This window comes from Hyla sarda, chromosome 11 (assembly GCF_029499605.1).
Source record: "Hyla sarda isolate aHylSar1 chromosome 11, aHylSar1.hap1, whole genome shotgun sequence".
Taxonomy (NCBI): Eukaryota; Metazoa; Chordata; class Amphibia; order Anura; family Hylidae; genus Hyla; species Hyla sarda.
In genome coordinates this window covers 50135606-50147373 of record NC_079199.1, presented here as the reverse complement: position 1 = coordinate 50147373, position 11768 = coordinate 50135606, and the positions used below count along the sequence as shown (strand labels likewise).

Below are 11768 nucleotides of genomic sequence, written 5' to 3'. Positions count from 1 at the left end.
AGTAATTTTGTAGTGTGAAGGAAGCCTTAGTGTTCCCTTTATTTTTTTGAGCAGTGTATATGGCTTTTACCAATGTTACTTCACTATTATTGCTAACAGGGATCGTTCCATATATAAGTTTCCAGCTTTCTCCTAGTGCTTCCCATAACAGTGCTATAACTCTAAGCAGAAGACACACGTGCAGCACCAACCACCCGCTGCCGATTCTTCACACGTCCTGTGCCCTTTAAGCAAATCCCGGCCAGGGTTGCCATGGCAGCGCATTCCAGTGCCTTTCACAGCGTCCAAGCAGCGAGCAGCACCACCAAGCGGCAGCCGCCAGTACTGTAAACATAAACACTTTACACGCGTGTGTGAATAATAAGCCCCACCTACCATCTCAGCAGCCAATCGAGTGCCAGGTTCCGTGAGTGATGGACTCTCCCCATTGGTAGAACGGCAGGCGTAGTGTCTGAGTGACATTGATAAGCGAGGCTACGCATGCGCATTAGGCCGGCAAACTTTGGCGCGCTTCCTGTGAACTGAGGCCTGTGCAGTCCAGTAACATGCCGAAACGCTCTTATCCGTTCGATAGCCTGGCCCCGCCACAGATGAAGACGCACGTAGGGCAGAAGGAGCTCGTCCAGGGCGTGTGTGGGGACAGCTTGAAGCGGGAGATCTTTGGTGAGAGCCCGGGCCTAGTGGCTGCACAGCCTGTATGACTTGTTCCTGGAACCAGCTCTCCTGCAAGAAGTGTCGGTGGAGGTTGTGCTGGTGTTTGTAGTTCTATGGAAACTGGGGAGGCCTATACTGACTTCTCTTAACGTAGCAGTGGCGGGCTACAATGGCCGGTATATACCCAACCAATCCTCCAACTCCCGGGGTGTTGTACCATGACCTATACCAGTATTTTCCAACCAGAGCACCTCCAGCTGTTGCAAAACTACAACTCTCAGCATGCCCGGACAGCTAACAGCTGTCTGGGCATGCTGGGAGTTGTAGTTTTGCAACAACTGGAGGCCCCCTGGGTTGAAAAACACTGCACTTTTATTATATAGTCCAACATTGTGGGAGTTGTAGTTTTTGTTTGGGGCAGCTGCTGAGCCACAGGCTGTATCAGGGCATGCTGGGAGTTGTAGTTAGTAACCAACTCCAGAATTTTAATTATAAAAAAAAAATGCATGATCCAGAAGTCACATGAAAACAAATGGTGCTGTTTAAAAATAGATTGGGGTGCAAAAAATGAGCCCTGTATAAGGAGAAATAATAAAAAAAGTTATAGAGGTCAGACTAGGACAGCATTTCCCCTGCAGTGTTTCCTGTTGTTATCCATATATAATTAGGCAAATTAGCATGGCCAGTATTTTTTATTTATTTTTTTTGTTGGGCAAGAAAGGTGGCAACCCTAGTAGTGCACCAAGGGCTGGGTAGGATTGTGCTGGTGTTAAGTTCCTTGGTAGCTGAATTGGTGCTTGTTGTGTATAGGATTCAGCTAGTGCTTGTAGTTCCACCAGGAGCTGGATAGTATGTGACTTGTAGTTCTCTGGGAATGGGATAGGTCTGGTGCTTAGTCTTGTAGATCCACCAGGTGCTGGATAGTATGTGACTTGTTCTTGTAGTTCCCTGGGAATGGGAAGGGGCTGGTGCTTGTAGTTCCCCCTGGGGCCGGATTGGGAAGGGGCTGGTGCTTGTAGTTCCCCCTGGGGCCGGATTGGGAAGGGGCTGGTGCTTGTAGTTCCCCCTGGGGCAGGATTGGGATGGGGCTGGTGCTTGTAGTTCCCCCTGGGGCCGGATTGGGATGGGGCTGGTGCTTGTAGTTCCCCCTGGGGCCGGATTGGGCTGGGGCTTGTAGTTCTCCCCCCCCCCCCCCTGGGGCCGGATGGGGCTGGGGCTTGTAGTTCCCCCTGGGGCCGGATGGGGCTGGGGCTTGTAGTTCCCCCTGGGGCCGGATTGGGCTGGGGCTTGTAGTTCCCCCTGGGGCCGGATTGGGCTGGGGCTTGTAGTTCCCCCTGGGGCCGGATGGGGATGGGGCTGGTGCTTGTAGTTCCCCCTGGGGCTGGATTGGGATGGGGCTGGTGCTTGTAGTTCCCCCTGGGGCCGGATGGGGATGGGGCTGGTGCTTGTAGTTCCCCCTGGGGCCGGATGGGGCTTGTAGTTCCCCCCCCTGGGGCCGGATGGGGCTGGGGCTTGTAGTTCTCCCCCCCCCCCCCCCCCCCCCTGGGGCCGGATGGGGCTGGGGCTTGTAGTTCCCCCTGGGGCCGGATTGGGCTGGGGCTTGTAGTTCCCCCTGGGGCCGGATTGGGCTGGGGCTTGTAGTTCCCCCTGGGGCCGGATTGGGCTGGGGCTTGTAGTTCCCCCTGGGGCCGGATGGGGCTGGGGCTTGTAGTTCCCCCCCCCCCCCTGGGGCTGGATTGGGACGGGGCTGGGGCTTGTAGTTCCTCCTGGGGCCGGATTGGGATGGGGCTGGGGCTTGTAGTTCCCAATGGGGCTGGGGCTTGTTGTTCCCCCTAGGGCCGGATTGGGATGGGGCTGGGGCTTGTAGTTCCCCCTAGGGCCGGATTGGGATGGGGCTGGGGCTTGTAGTTCCCCCTGGGGCCGGATTGGGATGGGGCTGGGGCTTGTAGTTCCCCCTGGGGCCGGATTGGGATGGGGCTGGGGCTTGTAGTTCCCCCTGGGGCCGGATTGGGATGGGGCTGGGGCTTGTAGTTCCCCCTGGGGCCGGATTGGGATGGGGCTGGGGCTTGTAGTTCCCCCTGGGGCCGGATTGGGATGGGGCTGGGGCTTGTAGTTCCCCCTGGGGCCGGATTGGGATGGGGCTGGGGCTTGTAGTTCCCCCTGGGGCCGGATTGGGATGGGGCTGGGGCTTGTAGTTCCCCCTGGGGCCGGATTGGGATGGGGCTGGGGCTTGTAGTTCCCCCTGGGGCCGGATGGGGCTGGGGCTTGTAGTTCCCCCTGGGGCCGGATGGGGCTGGGGCTTGTAGTTCCCCCTCGGGCCGGATGGGGCTGGGGCTTGTAGTTCCCCCTCGGGCCGGATGGGGCTGGGGCTTGTAGTTCCCCCTGGGGCCGGATTGGGATTGGGGCTTGTAGTTCCCCCTGGGGCCGGATTGGGATTGGGGCTTGTAGTTCCCCCTGGGGCCGGATTGGGATTGGGGCTTGTAGTTCCCCCTGGGGCTGGATTGGGATTGGGGCTGGGGCTTGTAGTTCCCCCTGGGGCTGGATTGGGATTGGGGCTGGGGCTTGTAGTTCCCCCTGGGGCCGGATTGGGATTGGGATGGGGCTGCGGCTTGTAGTTCCCTGAGATCCTGGTTGTCCTGGAATGGGATAGAGCAGGGCTGATCATTATGGTTCCATGGCAGCAGGATAGGGCTGGTGCTTGTAGTGCCCTTGGGTTAGAGCCAGGCCGGGGCTTGTGAATTGGAAAGGGATAAGGCTGGTGCTTGTAGCTCTTAAGGACCCCAAATAGGGCCAGGCTGGTGCTTGTGATTCCTTAGCACAGTTACCCAGACAGGGTGCCTCCAGATGTTGCAAAACTACAACTCCCATTGGCTGTCCAGGCATGCTGGGAGTTGTAGTTTTGCAACACCTGGAGGCACCCTGGCTGGGTAACACTGCCTTAGCAATTCGGTAGGGATAGGGCTGGAGCCTGTGGTCCTCCCGGAGAAAGATAGGCCAGGGCTGCTGCTTATGGCTCCTGTTTTACCCAATTTTAAATCCTCCTGTCTTGATCTAAATCTCGGTGTAGTAGTCTTTATTTACATGCAGGCCGTACTGATAACTGATCATCTGTTACAGAAAGGACCAAAAAACTCCTTTTCAGTGGAGCGAAGGCCATTATGGGAAATCAAGGGAACCAAAATAAGAACAGTAATCCCGATGGGGAGACCCCTGTGCACGAGTTACTGACCGGACAGACCACAATAGGACAAGATGGGAAGCTGCACAGATCCTCGCGGACATGTAAGGAGCTCTGGAGTCCCTGAGGGTCATGGGTCATGTGACTGTCACCTAAGATTGTTCAAGTACAAGACTGTTTGGGGCACGCTGGTCTTGGGTGTGAATGCACGTGGCTCATTATGTGACACTTCATTGCATGTTGCACAACTCTAGACATCTTGCTATTGACTCATTAATGGTGGTTTTAATCTTTTCTGCAGCATCCTAATGTTAGTTTCCTCACTACCTAAACATCTTGGCTTGCTGTTAGTGAATGGAAACTTGCTTATATTTAAAGGCATAATACTTCTGCTACCTATTTCATCCCACAGAGCGTTACAGTTGTATCCAGCTGTGGAGCCTGGACTTCATGGTGATCTGCCTTCATTATTGAATTGTTGCAGACTATTAAGCTGGATGCATGCTGTTTACTTCCCAGTAATAATACAACTGTACCAAACCCTCTGCTGTGAGGAGTTTTTGGTTTGTAGGTCTTTAGCCTGTGTAAATGAGTTTCATCTACTCAGAGCAGGCAGAATACTGTGTGGTGTTACTGAAACACAAAATGGTAACTTACAAAGACCAGCAAATGACATTAAGTAAATTCCTGCTTTTTCTGGCAAACTTATTAAGCAATACTGAGCTCTTTAAAGCGCAACTGTCATGAGTTTTAACCCCCATAAACCAGCCCCAGCTTGACAAAGTTGTTAGAAATAAGTTAAATCATACCTATTGCTGATTTCTAGCAGCTTTAATGATGCTAAAAAATGCTTTTAATGATAGTCATCAACAGTCGGATAGGCGTGGCTATGCCCGCAGCTGTCACGCCTATCCCCTGTATTTCAGTGGTGGGGATGCTGTGTGATTGGTCCACAGGTCCCAGCACTGAGAGCCCTTATTACTGTACTGTAGAAGAATAAAATGCACCCGTTCATCTATGCACTCCGGTGATGCGGGCAGCCAGCACTTACAGCAAGCACAAGCTCTTTCTGCTAGTACTTGCTCCCTATAGCCCAATGTGTGGCGTAATGCTGTTGCATCACAGCAGTAGATGAGACCGGGCGGTCAGATCATTCCGCTACAGCATTACGCCGCGCATTGGGCTATATGGAGCAAGTACTAGCAGAAAGAGCTAGTGCTTGCTGTAAGTGCTGGCTGCCCGCATCACCGGAGTGCATAGATGAACGGGCACTGTTTATTCTTGTACAGTACAGTAATAAGGGCTCTCAGTGCTGGGACCTGTGGACCAATCACACAGCATCGCCACGACTGACGCAGGGGATAGGCGTGGCGACTGCGGGAATAGCCACGCCTATCCGACTGTTGATGACTATCGTTAAAAGCATTTTTTAGCATTAAAGCTGCTGGAAAGCAGCAAAAGGTATGATTTAACTGTTATTTCTAACTTTGTCAAGCTGGGGCTGGTTTATGGGGGTTAAAACTCATGACAGTTTTACTTTAATAAATCATCTCATGTTCACTATGGCCATGCCCCTTATGCTATCATACTCTGACATGGGACATGATCAAAACCTGTGCAGAGTTAGACCAGTTGCAAATCAGGTCGCTGCCTTTATTTTGCAGAAGCCTTAAAAAAGCAATCTGATCAACTTTTTTCTTTGCACAGGTTTCCTTTCCCCAATAAAGTAGCAACGTTTTTCACACCAGGTGGGAGCTTTTGTGGAAGTCCTTCTGTTTTTTGCCTGGACTCTGTTGCATTTTTTTTTTTGTTTTTTTTTCTTCTTACCACAGCAGGAATTCTGTGCATTCCAGTGTAGGAACGGAGTACAGCCTTGGCTTATAAGCATTAAGGTGGGGGTTCAAATTACGTAACTTCCGCGGCATTAAGCATAGTGAACTTTAACATCAGTGTGAATGGGTCATCTGCGAGACCCATTCACTGAGCAATTTCAGCAGCTGACGACTCCACTGCTGAAATTGTTCTGCACAGAGAATGATCATGTTCGTTCTCTGTATGGAATTCTGCAAGCACTGCATAGCTGTAAATGGTGATGGCACAGTGCCGCAGGGTCCTTCCGCCGAAGTACTTTGACGGCGGCTGCCAGACTGAATCTCCGCTCACTGAATTCTGCGAGCGGAGATTCATCGTGATTTGCTCAATGTAAATGCACCCTAAGAGGTACTTTAGAACATCCTATATACTGCAGATAGGGGATATAAGTGTCTGCTTCTGTGGGACCCCATGGTCTTCAGAGTGGGGCCCCTGCTCTTCCCATTCATGGAGCAATAGGGTCGGCATGCACTTTTTGCATTGTCTACGGGAGCACCAGAGATAAGAGTACAACATGCGTATGTCCAGAGTGCCCATAAACAGTGCATGGAGCACATGCTGACCCCCAACTGCTTAAAGGTAAAACTGTCAGCTTGCTCCCCCTGCACTAACCAGTGGTACTGGCTGGTAGTGTGGGGATGCTAATCGGCTTGATTTTACTGTGCCCTGATCCGCCCCGCTGTTTGGCCGTAATCTTCTATTTTCGGTATATGCCAATTAGGTGCTTTCTTGCAACAGCCGGGCTAACTGGCACTGACGTCAGCGTTTTTGGCCGCAGCGCTTCCCAGCTCCTCCAATATTCCTCCCCGCTCTGTAATGAAGAGGAGGAATATTGATGAGCTAAGTGGCGCTGCAGCCAAAAAACGCTGACAGTTAGCCCAGCTGGTGCAAGTTGGCACCTAATTGTCATCGGCCTTAATCTTCTATTTTCGGCATAACGGTGGGGCGGATCTGGGCACAGTAAGCTTTAAACTGATCAGCGTCCCCCGCACTACCAGCCAGTACCACTGGTTAGTGCGCGGGAAGCAAGCTGACCGTTTTCGTTTCTAATGCAGGTGAGAGCCGGGGCCCTGTTCTGGAGATCTTATTTTTTTTATTTTAATTTGTTTTAGCTTGAAAAACATATTTATCGGGGTATACCACGCACCAGCCTATAGCACGCACCCTCATTTTACCAAGGATATTTGGGTAAAAAAAAGATTTATTTTTATTTACCCCAATAAACTGTTTCTGACCCTGCAGAAGCCCCCAGGAAAGGCAGGGGGAGAGGCCATCACTGCCCGCTTCTCTACCCTTGCCTTTCCTGGGGTCTAGAGCCCTGCCGCCGCCGCTTCTCTCCCCTGGCTATCGGTGCCGCTGCCCCATTGCCTCCCCCATCCCTGGTTTTATAATTACCTGTTGCCAGGGTCAGGTCCGCGCTGCTTCTAACTTTGGTGTGGCGTCTCATGCGTTGTTGCTATGTGCTGCGAGGCGCAATGAGTGACTTCAAAGCGACGTCACTTGTCATTGCGCTGTGCATAGCAACGACGCAGGAGACTCCACACCAAAGCCAGAAGCAGCGCGGACCTGACCCTGGCAACAGGTAATTATAAAACCGGGGATGGGGGAGGCAATGGGGCAGCGGCGCCGATAGCCAGGGGGCAGAGAAGCGGCGGCAGGGCTCTAGACCCCAGGAAAGGCAGGGAGAGAGAAGCGGGCAGAGACTTCCTCTCCCCCTGCCTTTCCTGGGGGCTTCTGCGGGGTCAGAAAAACCGGGAATGGGGGAAGCAATGGGGCAGCGGTGCTGGCAGTCTCCAGACCCCAGGATAGGCAGGGGCAGAGAATCGGGCAGCGTCAGCAGGTGTCTGGACCTGCAAAAGCCGCTGCAGTTCATTGATTTAAAGCACCCGCTTTAAATCATTGAACTGCAGCGGCTTATCGGCGTATAACATGCAGATAGACGTTAGGCTAAAAATTTTAGCCTAAAAAATGTTATATGCCGATGAATACGGTATTTCTTTTCCCCAGTTGAGAAGGTCTGCAGCACAACTCGATGGGCTGTGAATTCTGAACCCACATTGCCAGTCTTTAACCCCTTAAGGACCAGTGGTTTTTCAGTTTTTGCATTTTAGTTTTTTCCTTTTAAAAATAACTTTTTCAATTTTGCACCTAAAAATCCACATGATTGCTTATTTTTTGTGCCACCAATTCTACTTTGTAATGTCTAGAGATCAGCGAATTTACAGTAAATTCGATTCATCACGAACTTCTTGGCTCAGCAGTTGATGGCTTATCCTGCATAAACTAGTTCAGCTTTCAGGTGCTCCGGTTTCTACACAGTACATTTTTTGTAAAAATGACATCTTCCCTTTATTCTGTAGGTCCATGCAATTAAAATGATTCCCTACTTATATAGGTTTGATTTTGTCGCACTTCTGGAAAAAATCATAACTACATGCAGGAAAATGTATACTTTTAAAATTGTCATCTTCTGACCCCTATAACTTTTTTTTTTCTGCATATGGGGCGGTATGAGGGCAAGTTTTTTGGCGGTATCATTTTTGTATTGATCGGACTTTTTGATCACTTTTCTTCATTTTTCATGAGATGACCAAATATACAGTATTTAGGACTTTGGAATTTTTTTGCATGTATGCCACTGACCGTGTATTTTTATAATTCGGACATTTCTGCACGCGGCGATAACACATGTTGTTTTTATTTAGTTTTTTTTATGGGGGGGTGATTCAAACTTTCCTTAGGGAAGGGGTTAAATGATCTTTATTCACAATTTTTTTTCACTTTTTTGCAGTGTTATAGCTCACATAGGGACCTATAACACTGCACACACTGATCTTTTACATTGTTCAATGGTTTCTCATAGGAAACCAGTGATCAATGATTCTGCCGCTTGACTGCTCATGCCTGGATCTCGGGCACTGAGCAGTCATTCGACAATCTGACACCAGGAGGCAAGGTAGGAGACCCTCCTCGTGTCTTACAGCTGTTCCCAAACAGCCCCTGAGCTTACTGGGATGGTTTTACTTTCACTTTAGACGCAGCATTTAACTTTGAACGCCGCGTCTAAAGGGTTAATAGCGCGCAGCACCATGATCAGTGCCGCGTTCTATTAGCCATGGGTGCTGGGCATTGTTAGAGGCCGGGCCCTACCCTCTATGACATGGGGCCACGCCGTGGCCCCACGTTATAGAACAGACTCAAGACGTAGTGGTACGTCCTGGGTTCTTAACAGGTTAAAGGGGTACTCCGGTGGAAAACTTTATTTATTAATTTTTTTTTATTAAATCAACTGATGCCAGAAAGTTAAACAGATTTGTAAATTACTTCTATTTAAAAAATCTTAATCCTTCTAGTACTTATTAGTGGAATTAAAGGAAACTTTTCTTTTTGGATTTCTTCTGTCACGACCACACTGCTCTCTGCTGACACCTCTGTCCATGTCGGGAACTGTCCAGAGCAGGAGAAAATTCCCATAGCAAACATCCTGCTCTGGACAGTTCCTAAAATGGACAGGTGTCAGCAGAGAGCAGTGTGGTCGTGACAGAAAAGAAATCCAAAAATCCAGTTTCCTCTAATTCCACTAATAAGTACTAGAATGATTAAGATTTTTAAATAGAAGTAGTTTACAAATCTGTTCAACTTTCTGGCACCAGTTCATTAAAAAAAAATTCACTTTTCCACAAGTACTTGCCTTATGTTTTAATATACTGCAAATTTTATCTGGGTGGGGGGGGGGGGAAGCTGTCTTCTCTGTGTGAATTTTAGCTAAAGAGCGGTTTCTATCGGCTGCAGAAGGAAACGTAGCATTATATGTAATAGTCTTTAGCTGGTCTAGGATTTCTATAGACATGACTAATCTCTAGGGATAAAGAAGCCTGTTTCCAGTTAGAAATAAAGCAAAAACAGCTGCCTTTGGGACATTTCCGTTTTTAAGTAACATAGTTTCTAATGTTGAAGAAAAACGGTCCATTCAGTTCAACCTAAAACCCTACTGGGGGAGACTTATCAGAACCTGTCCAGAGGAAAAGTTGCTGAGTTGCTCCTAGCAACCAATCAGATCGCTTTCATTTTTGAAAAGCCCTAAATCTGGTTGCTATGGGAAACTCGACAGGTTTTGATCTCTCCCTACTGTGGTGATCCAGAGGAAGGCAGCCTGCCCGCCCCACATGAGGCTGATGCCAATTGCCCCATGACAGAGGAAAAATTCCTTCCCGACCAATATGGCGATCAGAATAAATCCCTGGATCAACGTTCTATTCAGTTTTATATTAACTGCTGCCTTATGTATGAATGAATACGTGTTTGATGCCAAATTATATATTTTGGGACTGCAGATTTTTTTTTTATTTTTCCATGCAGCACAGCCTGTGGAGGGATCCAGAGCATGCTCCTCCTGTGTGCGATCAGTTGGTGAGAAAGAAGCATGCAAACAGTGTGAGCGCTACATCTGTAGAGACTGCAGCAAGTCATGCAGCTGCTGCTCTGCAATCAGTTGCTCCAATTGTACAGTTCTTGTGTGAGTATCTTCTAGGTTAGACTGTAACTTCTCACTAAAACAGAATGGAATGTAAAGAGCAAAGCTGTGCTCATAAGAGAAAAAGGATCAAGATATTGAAATCCTAAATCTGTGTGTTGGCATCCCACCATTCAGACACCAGTGCTCTGTCCTTAGGATAGGCCATCAATGTAAAACACCCATAAAAACCTTTTTTAGGGTTTGGCTTAGAAGTTGTGGCTTCTGCGGACACTTCTGGAGAACCAGGGATACAATAACAGTATATATTGGCAACATATAGTCACAGGACTGTTTAATATGCCAATACCAGTTTGTGCAATCCAACATGCTACTCCCCAGTCACTAGTTCTAGATGTAGGATAAACCTTCACTTAATGCAGAGCAGATATAGCTTGTGTTCTGTGCGGACCCGAGAGCTTATAAGGGGTACATAATTATCCTGGGGTTTTCTTGCCTTTAGGCCAGTGTCTCCCCCAACCAGTGTGCCTCCAGCTGCTGCAAAACTACAAATCTCAGCATGCTGGGATTTGTAGTTCTGCAACAGCTTCAGGTACACTGGTTGGGGAAACACTGCTTAAGGCTATGAGATGTTTCTGCTTGGAGCATCACCAATTTTAAAGATGTAGGACAGGGTTTCCTAACCAGGTGTTTCAAAACTTCAACTCCCAGAATGCCTGGACAGCCAAACATCTGGCGGCATCCTGGTTGGGAAACACTGTAGGAATTTGGTAATCACTGGGATAAAGAAGCCACAGCAGAGTGCAGAGAAAATGCTGTAGTTGGAGGTATCGTTGGGACACCATGCCAAGTACTTTATGGCGTTTCCTCCCAACCAAGGTGCATCCAGCTGTTGAAAATGCTATGAGTTGTAGTAGCTGATTCTGCTACTACAACTCCCACCAATCAGAATGTAAGGTGTTAGTAACAAAGTAGTTATGTGAATATTTGGTTTCTGTCTTGTTCTCTGACTTGCTCACTGTGTATACCAGAACTCTCCTAAAGAGTGTATTTCCTCATTTCAGCGATGGTGACCTTGGGGAGCAAACGTACTGCACAGCTTGTTCTGTATATGAAGTGTAACCACGGGAGTCCATTCTGCAGCCTGTCTTGTCAATGTTTTTTATATTTGTAAAATTTTTATATTTGTATGTATTTTATATCTAAATCTGATGCATGAAATAAAGATTATAATGAATTGATGACCACTAGGAGGTGGTGGAGCCTCTTTATTGTAAACGCACTGAAGAAACTGGGGACAATACTGGCTGTGCCAGCAGACACCAGAGGGTTACTTTGTGACAAGAAATGTCTAATAATCTAGATTTTAAATTAAGTATTGTGGCAAAGTCAGCAATTTTATGTTTGTCACTGAAAGGTTATGTACATAAACTTTTACACTTGGTATCATTAAATAACATTAGAAATAGACTAAGGCAATCAGAGGGGTGTGCATGTAATATTTGTGCTTGTACCAACCCTCTAACTACTTGTGTACCCCCTCTTTAAAAAAAAAAAAAAAAACTGCCTGTTAGGCCTGCACGATATATC

The 11768-nt window shown here is 48.4% G+C and overlaps 1 protein-coding gene across 1 annotated transcript; it reads left to right on the top strand.

The window, feature by feature from the left end:
• Positions 1–408: 408 nt before the first annotated feature.
• SIVA1 (SIVA1 apoptosis inducing factor) lies at positions 409–11428 on the top strand. Its single transcript, XM_056545472.1, has 4 exons — positions 409–663; positions 3772–3936; positions 10064–10220; positions 11243–11428. The coding sequence occupies exons 1-4, from the start codon at positions 546–548 to the stop codon at positions 11298–11300; spliced, it is 498 nt and encodes a 165-aa protein (XP_056401447.1). The 5' UTR covers positions 409–545; the 3' UTR covers positions 11301–11428.
• The last annotated feature ends 340 nt before the right edge of the window (positions 11429–11768 follow it).